Source organism: Babylonia areolata, chromosome 31 (genome assembly GCF_041734735.1).
Source record: "Babylonia areolata isolate BAREFJ2019XMU chromosome 31, ASM4173473v1, whole genome shotgun sequence".
Lineage (NCBI taxonomy): Eukaryota > Metazoa > Mollusca > Gastropoda > Neogastropoda > Buccinidae > Babylonia > Babylonia areolata.
In genome coordinates this window covers 22,455,037-22,475,481 of record NC_134906.1, presented here as the reverse complement: position 1 = coordinate 22,475,481, position 20,445 = coordinate 22,455,037, and the positions used below count along the sequence as shown (strand labels likewise).

Genomic DNA, 20,445 nt, shown 5'->3' with positions numbered 1-20,445 from the left:
ATTACAGAGTAATTTCCCTTTTTTACTATCTGCACCAAAACGTTTGCAAAATAAATAAAAATTCCATGCTTAGCAAAAGAAGTTCCTGTTTGAACAAAAAATGATAATAATGACTCCTCTTGTTGTTGTGTCAGAATAAGAGGTCAAAGTGCCAAGTTTAGAGAATACAAAAAATATAAATATAACAGTAAATGCAGTTTGCATATAATTAGGCTTCTTTTTTTTCTTCTTTTTTTTTTGTGCCCATCCCAGAGGTGCAATATTGTTTTAAACAAGATGACTGGAAAGAACTGAATTTTTTGGTGTCAACTGACAAAGTATTTGCAGAGAAAATGTCAATGTTAAAGTTTACCATGGACACACACACACACAGACACATGGACACACACACACACACACACAGACAACCGAACACCAGGTTAAAACACAGACTCACTTGGTTTACACAAGTGAGTCAAAAATGCCTGTTCAATGACTGACAAGGAGAATAAGTCATCCCGAGATGCATGTGACCGCTATCATCTGTTAACGACCACTGCCTGTATGTTATCTACACCTCCTCATGACGTAGCTTTCATGCGATGAGTACCAAGTTCGCTCCAACACAATAGCCCTCATTGCCTGCACAGCAGTACAGTACTGCAACAACAGATAAGGTGGAGTGTTGGCCTAGAGGTAACGCGTCCGCCTAGGAAGCGAGAGAATCTGAGCGCGCTGGTTCGAATCACATCTCAGCCGCCAATATTTTCTCCCCCTCCACTAGACCTTGAGTGGTGGTCCGCACGCTAGTCATTTGGATGAGACGATAAACCGAGGTCCCATGTGCAGTATGCACTTAGCGCACGTAAAAAGAACCCACGGCAACAAAAGGGTTGTTCCTGGCAAAATTCTGTAGAAAAATCCACTTCGATAGGAAAAACAAATAAAACTGCATGCAGGAAAAAATACTAAAAAAAAAAAAAAAAAAAAAAAAAGGGGTGGCGCTTTAGCGTCGCGCTCTCCCTGGGGAGAGCAGCCCGAATTTCACACAGAGAAACCTGTTCTGATAAAAAGAAATACAAATTATACAAATACAAATACAACACCCACATGAAATTATTTGACCTGAATATGTTTTTCTCTCTTTAAAAAAAAAAAAAAAAAAAAAAAAAAAAAAAAAAAACTTCTCCCTTTTTTTGTGTCTTTTAGTATCACCAACAGGTGCGGTATGATCAGTGCACTGGCTTCTGGCCCAAGATTCCGGAGATCAATCTCCGTGGCACCTGGTGGGTTATGGGTGGAGATTTTTCTATCTCCCTGCTCAACATAACTATGTGCAGACCTGTCAGTGCCTGAACCCTCTTTGTATTTGTATTTGTATTTTGTATTTGTGTTTCTTCTTATCACAACAGATTTCTCTGTGTGAAATTTGGGCTGTTCTCCCCCCAGGGAGAGTGCGTCGCTACACTACTGCGCCACCCTTTTTTCTTTTTCTTTTTTTTTTGTATTTTTTCCTGTATAGTCTTATTTGTTTTTCCTATCGAAGTGGATTTTTCTACAGAATTTTGCCAGGAACAACCGTTTTGTTGCCGTGGGTTCTTTTACATGCGTTAAGTGCATGCTGCACATGGGACCTCGGTTTATCGTCTCATCCAAATAACTAGCATCCAGACCACCACTCAAGGTTAGTGGCGGGGGAGAAAATATCGGTGGCTGAGCCCGTGATTCGAACCAGCACACTCAGATTCTCTCGCTTCCTAGGCGGACACGTTACCTCTAGGCCATCACTCCACATATGTGTGTGTATTTGCATGCAGAAGATCAAATACGCATATCAAAAATCCTGTAATCCATGCCGGCGTTCAGTGGGTGCTCTATTATCAAATTCATTACGGACCAAGTATTGTTCTAATGTCAAGTGTATATGCTTTAGTAACCTGACAATTGAGCATATAATTTTTCACTGTAGCTTGATGAAGCCTTTTGTACACGAAAGTGTGTCTTCACAAGTGACTGAGAACGTTGATGTTTTTGACTTTTTGCATTCATTATCAGTTGTTTCACTTGTCAGTTTAACGACTTCTCTTTTACGAAGTTCTTTAAGTAATTTCCTGCAACTGTATTTAGAGGGGGTTTTTTTTGTTTGTTTTGTTTTTCTTCCAAATTTCACCCACATTTTTACCCTCATTTGCCCAGTTTCCCCCAACCCTCCATTCATCCACATCTCCCACCCCTTCTAACCGATAATACTCAGATGTATTCATAAATACTTTAACAAAATGTCTTCAATCACCGATATGTGTGACGGGACATTAAACAAAAAACAACAACAAAAACATCAGTGGGTGCACACCCCTGAAAACAGTGTACGGCTGCCTACATGGTGAGGTAAATAAACAAAATGGTCATATGCCTCACAATCTTCCATGTCTGTGTGAGGGTGTACTGTGCATGACTGAAACCTACTTGAGTGACACAAGAAACGAATGAGGAGCTCTCGGGTGGCTCGATCCAAGGTAAGCAGCTTATTGTGCAAACGAACTCCACATTTGTAAAGCACGCCCACAGCTTGCTCTTTGACCGAGGATAAGCGCCATGTAAGTATCATCATCATCGACAGTGAAGAGGTATTAAAACCAAAACCCAACAGAACTGAGCTTGACCTTGAGAGAGAGAGAAAAAAAATAGGTCAAAGATAAGCACAATCACTAGAGATAATGACATGGCTGACTCATGAAGTTTAACGTGAAAACAAAAAAAAGCAAAAAAAAAAAGGTGGGTCAAGTCTTACTACACACAATGAAATTTATCTGCCACTCTCATCCATGGAATCAGTTGTTTAACTCTGTGTGTGTGTGTGTGTGTGTGTGTGTGTGTGTGTGTGTGTGTGTGTATGTGTGTGTCTATGCATCTGTGTGTGTGCGTCTATGCATCTATGTGTGTGTGTGTGTGTGTCTATGCATCTATGTGTGTGTGTGTGTGTGTCTATGCATCTGTGTGTGTGCGTCTGTGCATCTGTGTGTGTGTGTGTGTGTGTGTGTGTGTGTGTGTGTGTGTGTGTGTGTGTGTGTGTGCGAGCACGCATCTATGCATCTGTGTGTGTGTGTGTGTGTGTGTGTGTGTGTGTGTGTGTGTGTGTGTGTGTGTGTGTGTGTGTGTGTGTGTGTGTGTGTGTGTGTGGAGGACAAACACTCACAAGTCATAAATTAACATTCACACACACACACACACACACACACACACACACACACAATGTGCACACACACACACACACACACACACACACACACACACACACACACACACAAAACACGCACATGAACACGCACATGAACGCGCGCACACGCACACACACACATACATCAACTGATTAAGAACACTGCAGACTCCACACACCAAGGAAAGCAGCCAAGCACACCACACAGAACATGTCACACAAGAAACAAAATGACAAACAGAGGAAGACAAAACACACACACACACACAAACACACACACACACCCACACACACCCACACACACACATACAACACACACACACACACACACACACACACACACACACATACAACACACACACACACACACACACACACACCAACTGATCAAAAACACTGCAGACTCCACACACCAAGGAAAGCAGCCAAGCACACCACACAGAACATGTCACACAAGAATCCAGGTGACATGCGAAGGAAGACAAAATACTTCCTGCTCGAGCAGAAGGAAGCCCTACAGTTTCCACTTCATATCCCATTACAATTTTACATGCTTAAATTATGACAGCACGGATGGGGTCAGATGATGAATTTGTGACCAAACAACATGGAGGCATAAATTATGACAGCACAGGTGGGATCAGATAATGAATTTGTGACCAAACAACATGGAGGCATAAATTATGACAGCATAGTTGGGATCAGTTAATTTGTGACCAAACAACATGACGGCATAAATTATGACAGCACGGTTGGGATCAGATAATGAATTTGTGACCATACAACATGGAGGCATAAATTATAACAGCAAGGTGGGGATCCGATAATGAATTTGTGACCAAACAACATGGAGGCATAAATTATGACAGCACGGTTGGGATCCGATAATGAATTTGTGACCAAACAACATGGAGGCATAAATTATGACAGCACAGATGGGATCAGATAATGAATTTGTGACCAAACAACATGGAGGCATAAATTATCACAGCGCGGTTTGGATCAGATAATGAATCTGTGGCCAAACAACATGGACGCATAAATTATGACAGTGTGGATGGGATCAGATGATGAATTTGTGACCAAACAACATGGAGGCATAAATTATCACAGCACAGTTGGGATCCGATAATGAATTTGTGACCAAACAACATGGAGGCATAAATTATGACAGCACAGGTGGGATCCGATAATGAATTTGTGACCAAACAACATGGAGGCATAAATTATCACAGCACAGTTGGGATCCGATAATGAATTTGTGACCAAACAACATGGAGGCATAAATTATCACAGTACAGTTGGGATCAGATAATGAATTTGTGACCATACAACATGGAGGCATCAATTATGACAGCACAGTTGGGATCCGATAATGAATTTGTGACCAAACAACATGGAGGCATAAATCATTACAGCATGGATGGGATCAGATAATGAGTTTGTGACCATACAACATGGAGGCATAAATTATCACAGCACAGTTGGGATCCGATTATGAATTTGTGACCATACAACATGGAGGCATAAATTATGACAGCACGGTGGGGATCCGATAATGAATTTGTGACCATACAACATGGAGGCATAAATTATGACAGCACAGATGGGGTCAGATAATGAATTTGTGACCAAACAACATGGGGGCATAAATCATCACAGTGTGGATGGGATCAGATGATGAATTTGTGACCAAACAACATGGAGGCATAAATTATGACAGTGTGGATGGGATCAGATGATGAATTTGTGACCAAACAACATGGGGGCATAAATCATCACAGTGTGGATGGGATCAGATGATGAATTTGTGACCATACAACATGGAGGCATAAATTATGACAGCACGGATGGGGTCAGATAATAGATTTGTGACCAAACAACATGGAGGCATCAATTATGACAGTACGGATGGGATCAGATGATGAATTTGTGACCAAATAACATGGCACAGAGAGAGATTGGAGACAGAGACAATGAGACAGATGGACTGAGGCCAAGTTTGAGACCGAAACAGAGTGGTAATATGTATGTGTGTGTGAACGTAGAACTCATTTGTTTGTCGTAAAACCCATCAAAAAGGAATTGTGTGTATGTGTGTGTGTCTTTGTGTATGTGTGTGTGTGTGTGTGTGTGTGTGTGTGTGTGTGTGTGTGTGTGTGTGTGTGTGCCTGAGTGTCTGTGTGTGTGTGTGTGTGTCTGTGAGATACTGTGATATACCAAATTACACACAAATCAGTTACCACCAGAAAGTAAATGATACAACAGAAAACAAAACAAACAACAACAAAAAACACAAAAAAACATGACACAAGAACCCAACAAACAGTTCAGTGGACAAGTCAGCTGTGCACAGTCACCACTCTCAAGTTACTGAACAACACTCACTTTTCATATCCTGTTGACAAAACAAAGCAGATGTTCATGTGGGTCATTGCCCGGCTTCAAAACCTGATGTTTTCAAACCACAGATTGCAACAACAGTGTGAGAGCTCCATAGTGCCTTACAAATGACATACTGACTGTACATATGTATATATATATATATAGATATAGATATAGAAATATATAATAATACATGTGTCTAACTGAGAACTGGTTACGGTAGAGGGTTTCGGTGGATACTCTAATTCTGCCGAAGCATCTGTGAAATACAGATGATGTGCATAACACACAGTGGTGGGCCAGCTGGTTATGTGTCCATTATTAAAAGTGTAAGAGCACTTGTGTGAAGTGTTAGGTTTGTGATGGAGTGGTGTGTGTGTGTCACTGTGTGTGTGTGGGGGGGTGAGGGGTGTGTGTGCGTGTGTGTGTGTTTTGTATGTGTGTGTGTGTATGTGTTGTTGGTTTTTTTGGGTTTTTTTTGTTTTTGTTTTGTGTGTGTGTGTGTGTGTGTGTGTGTGTGTGTGTGTGTTTTGTGTGTGTGTGTGGGTGTGTGTGTGTGGGGAGGGGGGTGTGTGTGGGTGTGTGTGTGTGTGTTTTGTGTGTGTGTGCGTGTGTGTATGTGTTTTGTGTGTGTGTGTGTGTATGTGTGTGTATGTGTTTTGTGTGTGTGTGTGTGGGGGGGGGGGGTATTGTGTGTGTATGAGTGTGTGTGTGTTTTGTGTGTGTGTGGGGGGGGTGTTTTGTGTGTGTGTGTATGTGTTTTGTGTGTCGGGGGGGGGCGGGGGGGGGCGGTGTGTGGGTGTGGGTGTGTGTGTGTGGGTGTGTGTTTTCCACTCGAGTTCTTTGATTCTGTTTTATCTCAACAGACAAGGCACACCTCTGTGAGTCAACCTGTTTTCCATCTTATTTTTGATATACTGAATTTTTTTTTGTCCTATTTGCGATTGGGATGAATGCCCCCATTTGTTTATGGCATGTATTCATTGTACAATGCTGTATCTTTTGTATGTTACTTTTTTCTTCCTTTTTTTTTTTTTTTTTTTTTTTTTTTTTTTGTTTTGTTTTTGTTTTGTTTCGTTTTGTTTCTTCCTCCATACGTATGTCTTATGTATGTCTTCATCAAACTGGTGGTATGGTATGGCCATTGTGAATAGTTGTGAGTATGTTTCTAAATGCTATTCATATTTGTATGAGTGATATGAAACATTTTCATGTGCCTCCCACAGGGTTTCTTTAAACACATCCTGTCGTGTCTTGTCTTGTCTTGTCTTGTCTTATCTTGAATGGAACCCTCAGGGGCAGAGTCGAAGGTTTTGTACGTGTGTGTGTGTGTGTGTGTGTGTGTGTGTGTGTGTGTGTGCATGTGTGTGTGTGTGTGTGTGTATGTGTGCGTGTGATTGTTCATATCTGCAATTTTTAGAATTGTCTTGGTGTACAGATACATATAAATGTGTGTTTTTGCATGTGCAGAGGTATGCTATCATACACTATTGTATATGTATGCCATGGGTGCACACCAGTGTCAGTGTATGTCCCGTGTGTACGAGTGTGTGTCTGTGTGTGTATTTATGTGTACCTGCACGATTCCCATACTAAAATGGGAGTGGGTGTGTGCACGCACATGCACGTACGTGTATGTCTTTGCACATGTGTATTTTCCCTGTCAAACTGTTAGGTTTAAGTGTGAAAAACTTAAAAAGCATGGTGTGTACGGGTATCTAACTCTTTTCCTGTGTTTTTACAAACCCAAATTGATTTTTTTTTCTCATCAGCATGCTTGCAACACTGTATAATAATCACAACCGATAATACAGATTCAGATTCAGATGCCACACAGCACACAAGAGCTGTATCCGGTATCGAAACTAGACCAGCACGCGCCATTCAGCCGAACAATTTATTTCCGTCTGCAGAACGCAACAGTTCTCGACATGTCTATCTTTCCTGAGATAACGTATGTTTAAAGCCGGGAAAAGAAACCCACACATACCTTTCCTAAAACAGTGTCCTGAAGCTTTGGTGGTGCTGGAATACCGAGATCTTGAAATGACACAGGAACTGGGACCACTCGGTCCGTCTCCGCCCCTACTGATGCGGCCATGTTGTTGAGCAATATTCAGCGCATGCGCTGATATGAAGTTCCGGATTGACCGGTGAAGTCAAGAAAAAACGAATGCAGACGACGTCAGCAGTTTCAAAGATTGTTTGCATATGTGTACACATACACACGCGTTTACGTAGCTGATGATGTTAGCGCTAGGTCTTGAAATACACTGTTTGTTCGTAAAGAAAAAAGTTTTATGAACTCTTGCGTTTTATCATTGTGATAGTGTCCGTGTCACCTACTTTCGCTATCACTGTATCAGTCAGTTTTACAACAGCATGTTTTCAAGACTGTGCGGACGTTCTCGTCCTATGTGTGTCCAGGAGAACGTATCAGGCATGTTTTTAATAGGACGTTCAAAACTCCTGTCTCAGGGCAAAGACAAACATGATCGTCAACAAAACATTTCAAAGAGTGTCATTTCTCAAAATAACCACAATGACAATGAAAATAAAAATCCCTCTGAAGATGTTCAAAGACAAAAGCTTCAGGCCAGAGCTTTGATCTTTCTGGAGCTGGTGGATGAAACAACGTTGAGTGCAAAGCAGCTCGAGATCCACCGAGCTCATGTGCGAGCTCTGAAGGTGAAACTTAGAAAACATGTAGTTAATTTGATCCTTCCACTTTAGAAGTGCATATGTGGCCGGCAGAGCATACTGATGGAAACATAACACACACACACACACACACACACAGAGAGAGAGAGAGAGAGAGATCTCGATCGACCTAGCTAGGTTCCTGCACATACACTCTTTCAAAAACACACGGATACACACACCATGTATACACTGCAGTACTCATGTGCTAATCCAAGTACATAATTATTACTGCGTGTATTTATGATACTTGTGTGCTAGTGTGTATATGCATCATTGTTCTGGCACACGCACACACACTCACACAAACACACACACACATACATATGGATTGCACACACACACACACACACACACACACACACACACACACACACACACACACACACATATGTATGGATTGCGTGGTTACTAATATGGTGAACATAGGGAGGGGGTTGAGAGATATATAAAACGTTGATTGTTTCCAGTTTGCAGAAGTTGCGAAGGTTTTGTAAGTGGTACATCATTCAGCAAACATCTCTTCTCTTTCTTTTTCTTTTCCCAAGCTAAAGGGTTTGAGTGGTTTATCATTAGTTCATGCTTCTTTTTCAAGATGACTAACATATGCACACATACTACACACACACACACACACACACACACACACACACACACACACACACACACATTCCACACACACACACACACACACACACACACACACACACACACACACACACACACACACACGCACACACACAGAACTAGCAGAACCTGACACATATATCTGACCACTTCTTTACCTTCACCCATTGGCATGCATTTTGCATCAAAATCAGCATCACATTGTTTATCACAAAAACCATCAATTAAAGTTTATGTAAAAACACAAACAAAAACAAACAAAAACATATAAGATTATAAAATGCTCATAAATACGTGCCCTAGCATGATGCATACTTTTAAACAAAATTTTCTGTTGAACAGTCAAGCTTATTGAGATGCAAACAAGAAAGCCAACAAAATTATTAGTATATATTGAGAGAGACAGAGAGAGACAGAGAGAGACAGACAGACAGACAGATAAGATAAGATAAATATAGGATGCACAATATGTTATTCATAATGCTATTGTATAGCGTAATCATTTTAAATGTTTTCTAGCGATTGCACTGTACACTTGTTTTACTTACTTTATATTTTTAGTGTCAGTGACAGATGGTTTTTCTTACCTACTCACCATCAGTTATATTACTTCAGTTCTTGTGTCACATATTTTCACGAATGTTCATGTTCTAAAAGTTATTGAGCTTTACGTGTTTAACTCTCTCCATACGAACGGCGAAAGAGACGACGTTGACAGCGTTTCACCCCAATTACCATCATCAAAATATTGCAAGTGGAAGGCTCTTGTACTGAAGACGTGAATGTTGACAAGGAATACCACAATTCTGACGACGGAAGCTAAAGGTTGGGTCATTCAGACACCCACTGGACATCTGAGGGGTCAGTGTAGAGGAGAAGAGAAGACTGGCCGTACTGAGTGAGTTAATACTGTATGTACTTGAGCTAAAAAGAAACCTAAAAAAAACACATTTCTGTGCTTTTACAGACAATAAAGTTTAATCTTAGCTTAACTTGTCCATTTGTATTATTTTGTGTGTACTTAAAATAAAGAAAATTTTCTGTTGACATGTGCAGGCCGGGGACATGCACTACACTGACCCCGAGACTGGCTATCTGGTTATGACTCGGCTGGCACATCTACACAGGGGCGAGTGCTGTGGAAACGCTTGTCGGCATGTAAGTTGTGTGTGTATATTGTATTGTATTGTGTTGTATTGTATTTCTCTTTTTGTCACAACAGATTTCTCTGTGTGAAATTCGGGCTGCTCTCCCCACGGAGAGTGCGTCGCTACACTACAGCACCACCCATTTTTTGTGGGTTTTTTTTTCCTGCATGCAGTTTTATTTGCTTTTTCCTACCGAAGTGGATTTTTCTACGGAATTTTTTCAAGGAACAACCCTTTTGTTGCTGTGGTTTCTTTTATGTGTGCTAAGTGCATGCTGCACATGGGACCTCAGTTTATCATCTCATCTGAATCACTAGCGTCCAGACCACCACTCAAGGTCTAGTGGAGGGGGAGAAAATATCAGCGGCTGAGCTGTGATTCTAACCAGCAGGCTCAGATTCTTTCTCTTGCTAGGCGGATGCGTTACCTCTAGGCCGTCACTCCACTAATAGATGGATAGGTATACAGAGAGTTAGGTGGACAGATGTTTGTATGTACGTATGTATGCTGCATTGTATTGTATTACTGTTTTTGTGACGGCAGATTTCTCTGAGTGAAATTCAGGCTGCTTTCCCCAGGGAGCTAGAGCACATTGCTGCAGTGCAGCGTCACCCATTTGAGGTGTTGTTTTTTGGGGGTTTTTTGCTTTTTGTTTGGTGGGGGTTTTTTTTGTTTTTTTTTATAAGTGTATTTGTTTTCCTGTCAAAGTGGATTTTTCTACAGAATTTTATCAGGCTCAAGCCTTTCGTTGCTGTGGGTTCTTTTACGTGTGATAAGTGCATGCTACACTCGGAACCGCTGTTTATAACTTCTTCTGAATGACTAGCATCCAGACCACCACTCAAGTCTAGCGGAGGGGGAGAAATACTGGCAAGTTAGGGATACAGTCCTGTGTGTTCCAGTTCTCTTGCATCCTGGGCAGACGATTAGCAGTAGGCCAACACTCCACTCCTAAAGTTCTCCTCTGCATACTTGAAGCTGACATTTGGGCCAACAGCAAAGTGACGACTGATGAGTGATCTGTGGTTTCCCCACTGTAATGGGAAGTCATTTACAGCTTCGTCTTTTGTGAAGGGTTATGACTGTCAAACTAGGAGGCAAAATTGCACTGGCTCTTAGTGCTGCAGCCTTATTGGGGGCTAGTTGGCCTTTGGGAACCATCACAACGCTGACTGCCCTAAAACCCTCTTGGCTGAGAGAGTGGGGGATGTAACTTGGGCAAGACATTCTCCACTATAATCAAATTCTAGCCTAGATAGTTGGGACAGAAGTTGCCTCCTCTGCTGTTCTGATGGTCATAGTATTTTTTGTATTTTGTATTTTTGTATTTCTTTTTATCACAACAGATTTCTCTGTGTGAAATTCGGGCTGCTCTCCCCAGGGAGAGCGCGTCGCTATACCACAGCGCCACCCATTTTTTTGTTGTATTTTTCCTGCGTGCAGTTTTTTTATTTGTTTTTCCTATCGAAGTGGATTTTTCTACAGACTTTTGCCAGGAACAACCCTTTTGTTGCCGTGGGTTCTTTTACGTGCGCTAAGTGCATGCTGCACACAGGACCTCGGTTTATCGTCTCATCCGATTGACTAGCGTCCAGACCACCACTCAAGGTCTAGTGGAGGGGGAGAACATATCGGCGGCTGAGCCGTGATTCGAACCAGCGCGCTCAGATTCTCTCGCTTCCTAGGCGGACGCGTTATCTCTAGGCCATCACTCCACACAATCACGGACACGATCGACTGACTATTATACTTGATGAATCCTCTTTGTGTGGTGCCCTGTGGCACATAAAGCCAGAACCAGAGATCTCCACTGCTGCCTGTCCTGTGCTGCCATAGCCAGTTTCTTTTTCAGCCGTTCTTCACCATGCCTCCCTTGGTCAACTTTGTGCTTTGCATCCGTATGGTGTCCAGCTTCTTCTTCTTCTTCTGCGTTCGTGGGCTGCAACTCCCACATTCACTCGTATGTACACGAGTGGGCTTTTACGTGTATGACCGTTTTTACCCCGCCATGGCGGCAGCCATACTCCGTTTTCGGGGGTGGTGTCCAGCAAAGGCCTACTCTTGGAAGAGCATCTATTGGCATTCTAAGGCTGTGTTCTTTCAGTCTAATTTTGTCTTACAGGTATCTGTGGAGTTTTTTGCAGTGGCCAGCACAGACGATTTGTAGCTACCCTAAATATGATTCTGACACTATACTGGTCAAGAAATGCTTCTTCTTCTTCTGCGTTCACTCGTATGCACACGAGTGGGCTTTTACGTGTATGACCGTTTTTACCCCGCCATGTAGGCAGCCATACTCCGTTTTCGGGGGTGTGCATGCTGGATATGTTCTTGTTTCCATAACCCACCGAACGCTGACATGGATTACAGGATCTTTAACGTGCATATTTGATCTTCTGCTTGCATATACACACGAAGGGGGTTCAGGCACTAGCAGGTCTGCACATATGTTGACCTGGGAGATGGTAAAAATCTCCACCCTTTACCCACCAGGCGCCGTCACCGTGATTTGAACCCGGGACCCTCAGATTGAAAGTCCAACGCTTTAACCATTCTGCTATTGCGCCCGTCGGTCAAGAAATGCAAACAGCCATCCCTTTCGACGCTGATAGCACCACGCTCTCCGTCTCTGCGTCGCTGCCCCTTTTATTTCATGCAGTGACCGCTCATAACACTTCCACGCTGACTCTTATTGTGTGAAGACCTGTCTGTTCTGCAGCTGATAGTTGAACAGAATAAAGTGTTTTTTAAAGTCCAACCAGTATTCTCTCAGGATGAAGTCAACGAACTGGAGTGATGGCCAAGAGGTAACGCGTCCGCCTAGGAAGCAAGAGAATCTGAGCATGCTGGTTCGAATCACGGCTCAGCCGCCGATATTTTCTCCCTCTCCACTAGACCTTGAGTGGTGGTCTGGATGCTAGTCATTCGGATGAGACGATAAACCGAGGTCCCGTGTGCAGCATGCACTTAGCACATGTAAAAGAACCCATGGCAACAAAAGGGTTGTTCCTGGCAAAACTCTGTAGAAAAATCCACTTTGATAGGAAAAACAAATAAAACCACATGCAGGAACAAAACAACAACAAAAAATGGGTGGCGCCCTAGTGTTGCGACACACTCTCCCTGGGGAGAGCAGCCCGAATTTCACACAGAGAAATCTCTTGTGATAAAAAGAAATACAAATACAATATACATTACATGTTAGAACATTATCATTGCGCTGTCCAGTGCTGTCTTCTTTACTTCTCCAGCATGGATGTTGTTTTCTGGATTTCCTCTGTGTGTACAGCATTATTGAGTCAGGGCTGTGGAACAACACAGGCGTGGTTTTTAAAAAAAGTAAGGGTTCAGTGTGTACATTTACATGTGTGGGTGGGTGTGTGAGTGTGTGTGTGTGTGTGTGTTCAATTCAGTCCAGTTCAATTCAAAATACTTTATATTGTCTGCTGCAAGCAGTTAAAACAGGAAAAGTTCTTTTGGCTTATTCAAATGCTTGTCAACAAATATCAAAGCGGGGGTAGGGAGGGTGGAGGTGGCAGGGGGTGGGGGTGGCAGGGGGTGGGGGGGGACAGCATGAATGAGTAACTGGCACATCCTTTCCCTGATCACCGCACACACACATCAATTATCATGTACAAGAGAAAACGTTCAGGTGAGAAAATATTGCACACACACACACACACACACACATTATATATATATATATATATATATATATATATATATATATGATATATATTTGTGTGTGTATCTATCTATCTATCTATATGTTGCTGAAAATGCTGATCTGTTCTCCACCTATGTCAACCTCACTAAGGCCTTCGACACCATGAGTAGAGAGGGACTGTGGAAGATCATGGCCAAGTACAGATGCCCTCGGAAATTTATTTCCTTGGTCAGCCATTTCCATGAAGGCATGCAGGCTCGAGTCCAGGACAATGGTGAAACATCTGCTCCTTTTCCTGTCACAAATGGTGTCAAGCAAGGCTGCGTCCTGGCTCCAACACTGTTCAGCCTCATGTTCTCTGCAATGCTTACTGATGCCTTCAGAGATGGCGATGTTGGAATCGGCCTAAAGTACCGAACAGATGGCAAGTTGTTTAACCTCAGAAGGCTTCAAGCAAAAACGAAGGTCATGACAGACATCATCAGAGACTTTTTGTTTGCTGATGATTGTGCCCTCAACACTGGATCTGAAGCTGACATGCAACTCAGCGTCGACAAGTTTGCCACTTCCAGCAGGAACTTCGGCCTTACCATCAGCACGAGGAAAACTGAAGTTCTCCATCAGCCAGCCCCAGGGAAACCCCACGTTGAGCCCAACATCACAGTCAACGGTCAGAGACTCAGTGCAGTGGAGCAGTTCACATACCTTGGCAGCACACTGTCATGAAATGCGACCATCGACAATGAAGTGAACATCAGGATTGCAAGAGCAAGCGCAACCTTTGGTAGACGCTATGCAAATGTCTGGAGCTGAAGAGGCATTGGTCTTGAGACCAAGACAGTGTACCAACGACACGCCAAGAAGCTGAACCACTTCCACACAACATGCCTCAGGAAGCTACTGAACATCAAGTGGCAAGACAGGACCCCAGACACGGAGGTGCTTGCAAAAGCCACCCTTCCCAGCATCTTCACCATCCTGATGCAGTCCCAGCTTCGCTGGGCTGGACACGTGGCACGCATGCCAGACCATCGGCTGCCCAAAAGGCTCTTCTATGGCGAGCTGCAACAAGGGAAGAGATCACACGGAGGTCAGAAGAAGCGCTTCAGAGATACTCTGAAAGTCTCTCTGAAAGCGTTTGATATCAACCCTGACTCCTGGGAGGAATCTGCAGTGGACCGTGACAAATGGCGCACTGCTGTGCACAAAGGCGCCAAGTTGTGTGAGGCCAACAGGACTGCTGCAGCTGTTCAGAAGAGGCATGCCAGAAGGTCACGGGCAAACAAGCTCCAAGACAATGATATGCCTGTCTTTGTCTGCCCCAACTGTCAGCGAACATTTCGTGCACAGATTGGACTATTCAGCCATCTGCGCATTCACAGATAGATTCATGAGCATCCCCCCCACCACCACCACCCTCCCCCCATCCCTCAGCTGGATGACAACGATGGTCATCGTCGATCTCGATGGACACACACCACCATATGTATGAATATATATATAGTGTGTGTGTGTGTTATAGATAGATATATATATATATATATGTGTGTGTGTATGTGTGTGTGTGTGTGTGCGTTTGGGTTTGTTTTTTTGTGTGTGTGGCTGTGTGTGCGTACATATGTGTGTGTGTAAATGTGTGTCTGTGTGTGTGTGCGTGTGTGTGTCTGTGTGTTTGAGACAGCATGTGCAGAAAATGAAAAGGGGGGTCCCAGCACTTAAAAGAGGCCCATGGGAAAAGTGAACCCCTTTTAGAGGGCCCTATGTTTTGTTGTTGTTGTTTTTTCTTGAACAAAAGGTATTGTCCATGCAGTTTCCTGTTTGGAAAACTCCACATGGACCCTGTTGAAAAGAATATGTATACCTATATATGTGGCCTTTGTATACTGTCACCTGGCATGTGATTCAGGTAATTTGATTTATCATCTTTGGGGAAGAACCTGAGGATCTTTTGTTTTACCACCTGCTAGAAGTGCTGGAAGTTGATGTTTACCAGTTCTGTCATTTATAAATGAGAAAACCTCTCTTGCCTGCAAAATAAGAAGTGGATTCAGTAGAAAGTGTAACTGACACGTGAGAGAGAATTTTTTTTTTTTTTTTTTTATAGATTGAGAGCGTTTGATGCACAGACATAACTCAGTTTTTTGGATAAGCTGATTACGGTACACAGTTACTAGTGTACACTTAAGATAACTGGAAATATGGAAAGCAGATTTGTAGGAATTGTTCTGCACTCTGTATACTGTGGACACGGAAAAGGGAATGTCTGATGTATCTGGCACTGGGATCAGTCGGTGATCACAGGTTTCTTTTCATTCACCGCAGAAATGTAGACTAGTGGACTAGAAATGAGCGTGTGGAGGAAGGGGGTAGAGGAGGTGCAGGGTAATGTGTGTGTGTGTGTGTGTGTGTTGGAGCTCATGTACGTTTATATGTATTTGACTGTGCTTTCATATCTGTGAAACTGCATGTTTGGTGCATATCTGTTATGCATGTGTGGGTGTATGTGTGAATGTGTGTCTTCATGTTTTACATTTATTTGCTTATTTATCATCATTGTTGTCTTATTTATTTATTTATTTATTATTATTATTATTACTACTACCTTTTTTATATTATAATTATTATTTATTTATTTATTTATTTATTTATGTAAGCTTATCTATTATTTATTCACCTTTTTTTTCTTTCTTTTTTTTCTCAAGACCTGACTAAGCGCGTTGGGTTACGCTGCTGGTCAGGCATCTGCTTGGCAGATGTGGTGTAGCGTATATGGATTTGTCCGAACGCAGTGACGCCTCCTTGAGCTACTGAAACTGAAACTCACCGCAGAGTATTCCATACAACACATTCCTATGTATAAGGCCCTAGACTGGATATGTCGAGAATTATATAATGATGCCTGTGATAGCCGAGTGGTTAGAGCAAGGGACTTTCAGTCTCTGTGAGGGTTATGGGTTCAAATACCAGTGGCTCCCGGTGAAGATTATCACAATCTCCCGGGTCAACACATGCGCAAAACCTGAATCTCCTTTGTGTGTGTGTACGTGTGTGGAACATCAAATAAGCACAGTGAAGATCCTATAATTCATGTCAGTGACTGTGTTTGGTGGGTTATGGAAAATGGACATTACCCAGTATCCACAACCTTGAAATCAGAATAGCCTTAACGGTAGGGTAAAAAAAAACAAGAGCGGCAAGGCCTTCAAGACTCACTTGTGATACACTTTAAAAAAAATAAAAAATAAAAAATCCAAGCTTTTCATGTATTGAGTATAATTTCAAAATGTAATGTTTAAGATGAGAAAGATCAGTTTAAAGCAAATTAAGTCCCCTAGCATTAATTACAGAGTAATTTCCCTCTTTTTTTTTTACTATCTGCACCAAAACGTTTGCAAAATAAATAAAACTTCCATGCTTAGCAAAAGAAGTTCCTGTTTGAACAAAAAATGATAATAATGACTGCTCTTGTCGTTGGGTCAGAATATCAGATCAAAGTGCCAAGTTTAGAGAATACAAAAAATATAAATATAACAGTAAATGCAGTTTGCATATAATTAGGCTTCATTTTTTATTTTTTTGTGCCCATCCCAGAGGAGCAATATTGTTTTAAACAAGATGACTGGAAAGAACTGAATTTTTCCTATTTTTATGCCTAATTTGGTGTCAACTGACAAAGTATTTGCAGAGAAAATGTCAATGTTAAAGTTTACCACACACACACACACACACACACACACACAGAGAGACAACCGAACACCAGGTTAAAACATACTCACTTTGTTTACACAAGTGAGTCAAAAACCAGTTGAACATGTAAAACCCCACTCGTACATGTGAGTGAACTTCGCAGATGGAACTCACAAACACTGAAAATGAATGGGGAGGGGGAAGGTGATTTTGGTACTTCATAACATAACTATTGACAAAAGCATGTTTTCTGTTCGCCATCAGTACTGGTTTATTTTTCTTTCTGTTTCAGTGTCCATTTGGTCAGAAGGATGCACCGGTAAAGTTAAGAAAAACCTTCAACTCTGCCTTTTATGAATGACAACTGCACTGCCATAGGTTTGCAAGATACCTCGTACATTTTGATATAGCCTGTCTTACTGGAAACTCAAGGATATGTTTGCTATTGAAATATACATATATATATATATATACCAGAGCTGGGATGACTTCTGTGATAAAAAAAAAAAAAAAAGAATATCTCATTTATTGCATTTTACAAAAGTTGCTATCACTCATGGCTGATGATGAAATAAGTTACTCAGGATGTTATATAATTAAATATGCAGATAGAATGATAATAATGATGGTATTTATATAGCGCTGAATCTTGTGCAGGGACAAATCTAAGCGCTTGAATCTAAGTGACAGATGAATGGATGAACAGACAGACAGATGCATGGAGAATACACACACACACACACACATATATATATATATATATATATATATACATATATATATATATATATATATGCTCACTCTTTGTGTTGTCTCAGTTCATGTGTATATATAGTTCCATCCACATTGTGTAATACAGAAGATCAGAAAATATTTCTCTTTCTTCCAACATCTTTTGTGCACAAAAGGTAAATCTGAACATGGAATGAACAAAATACGTATTTGTTGCTTGTTCAGTTGTTGACAGTTATAAGACACTAGCTGGAGGGAATATAATCCATCTTGAAGTGTGCTTTCAATGGTATAGCTTAGACACTTTGTCAATGTCAGAGACTGACATAAGCTTACAGATGGTCCAACAGCAGATTTAGAGCTGTGTGATCAACATTTTCTCCACTACAGTGGGAATTCATTGGCAGCTTTGTCTTCTGTGAAGGACAATTCAATTCATGTTGTTTAGAGCCCAGCCGACCGTTTAGGCCATCTCAGGGCTGCTGTGAAGGACTATGACTTTCGAACTAGGACTGAATCAAGATTGCACTGGGGTTTTTTTTAGTGCTGCAGCTTTGGGGGCTAGTTGGTCTTTGGGAACCATCTGTCCTGAGCCCTGTTAGTCAAGAGAGTGGGGATGTAACTTGGGCAAGACTCACTTCTGAAAAATCAGATTCCAGATTGTTGGTTATAACTGACAGTCATATATCTCTGTGTTGGTGTGTCTTGAACTGGGCAGAAGGGTGGGTGATGATCAGTGTTGGAATCGTCAGTTTATATTGATCACATTCAACAATATTTGGTTTTAGTGGTTTATTTTGTGCTGGGAAGAAAACAGAACCAGAAATTGAGTAAATTCTTGTAACCTGGAATGAGAGTGTATCTTGCCCTTACAACTGGAACATACATGTGTGTCAGAATGCTGAACTTTGATCTGGTTTCTTTGTAAACTATTATTCATGTTTTAAATGTTTATTTTTGGCATGGTTCTTTTTGTGTGTGTGTGTGTGTGTGTGTGTGTGTGTGCTTCTTTCATTTGACGCTGTTGGACTGAAGCTCTGGTTCAATGTGTATTAGTTGTTATTGTCCTCCACACTCCCAAGGGTTCACTTTCTTTGTATCTTGAAGATGGGTTGAAAGGAATGAGCAATCAACGTCTCAGCTAGAATTTCAGGCAACTGGTTCCACAACCACCTGCATGCAACCAAAGGAGGCAAGACCACCCAGGCTTTTTGGCAACCAAAAGATCATTTTAAAAGAATTGAGTGCATGCATATATATATTTGTGTACCTATCAGAGTGGATGCCTGCTGCAGAATTTTGCCAGGGGACAACACTTTTGTTGCCACGGGTTCTTTTTCAGCGAGTCAAGTGCGTGCTGCACATGATACTTCAGTTCATCATCTCATCCGAACGACCAGACGCTCAGTTTGATTTTCCAGTCAAACATGGGAGAAAATGCGACTGACAGCGGGAATCGAACTCCGACCTTCACGAACACTGTATTGGCAGGTAAGCGTCTTGACCGTTCTGCCACCATCCTTCTCAATAGCTTGTGAGAATGGGGAAAAAAGAAAAACCAAGCTCAAACCCCCTCCATCCATCACAACGCTTCTGTGCGGATGCCTCTCCTCCCTCCCTTTCCAACCTCAGTTCAATGAAGAGCTTGCTGCTGGCAAATACATGACATAGTAATAATGATGATGATGATAATGATAATAATAACAATGTGAATATATATTGTGCCTATTCTCTAAATAGGACTCTAAGCGCTTTACAAAAAAAATGGGTAAACACACACACACACACACACACTCTCTGTCTCTCTCACTGACAAGAATTAGCCTACACAATGATAATGGGATGGAGCAGTGGTTTCTACTGTAGTTCAAACTAACAGGGTTTCAGGAAAGACTTGAATGAAGTGGAAGAAGAAGAGTTCCTGATCTGCACAGGGAGTTGGTTCCAGACAGCTGGGCCATGAAAAGATGACATAATGCTGACACAAAGGACCTTGTTCTGATGGAGGGGATGGGAAACAGACGATTATCAGTGGAAATGATGGGATGGGATGTACATATGGATCATGTCTACAAAAATGGGTAAACACACACACACACACACACACACAAGAAGTAGCATGCACAATGATAATGGGATGGGGCAGTGGTTTCTACTGTTTGAATGAGTCTTTGTAAAGACTCTGTGGATACAGAAACTTCACAAGGGCTCTTGAAAGTTATGGAAAATGAAATTTTTCGGTTTTGGTTTTGGCTATTTTATTTTATCACTTTTAGTTTCTCATGGAGGCATCACTGCATTCG

General features: G+C 41.9%; 2 protein-coding genes across 2 annotated transcripts in view; one reads left to right on the top strand and one right to left on the bottom strand.

Annotated features, from left to right (window-relative positions):
- The window catches only part of LOC143275997 (uncharacterized), a 36,554-nt gene extending 28,868 nt beyond the window's left edge, over positions 1 to 7,686 (bottom strand). The window contains exon 1 of the mRNA XM_076580362.1: positions 7,572 to 7,686. Coding sequence (XP_076436477.1) covers positions 7,572 to 7,682 — 111 coding nt within the window. The 5' untranslated portion in view covers positions 7,683 to 7,686. The remainder of the gene's footprint in view (positions 1 to 7,571) is intronic.
- Positions 7,687 to 7,740: 54 nt separating this feature from the next.
- Positions 7,741 to 18,124, top strand: LOC143276293 (uncharacterized). The gene is made up of 3 exons (XM_076580797.1): positions 7,741 to 8,269; positions 9,965 to 10,066; positions 17,703 to 18,124. Exons 1-3 carry the CDS (start codon positions 7,964 to 7,966, stop codon positions 17,769 to 17,771), a joined length of 477 nt encoding a protein of 158 aa, XP_076436912.1. The 5' UTR covers positions 7,741 to 7,963; the 3' UTR covers positions 17,772 to 18,124.
- Positions 18,125 to 20,445: the final 2,321 nt, after the last annotated feature.

Excerpts from the sequence above, each read along its gene's own strand:
- LOC143276293 (XM_076580797.1), top strand. The coding sequence starts at position 7,964 with ATGTTTTCAAGACTGTGCGGACGTTCTCGTCCTATGTGTGTCCAGGAG. Across the intron at positions 8,270-9,964 it reads CTCATGTGCGAGCTCTGAAG|GCCGGGGACATGCACTACAC; the intron begins GTGAAACTTAGA and ends TGACATGTGCAG. Across the intron at positions 10,067-17,702 it reads GTGGAAACGCTTGTCGGCAT|TGTCCATTTGGTCAGAAGGA; the intron begins GTAAGTTGTGTG and ends TTTCTGTTTCAG.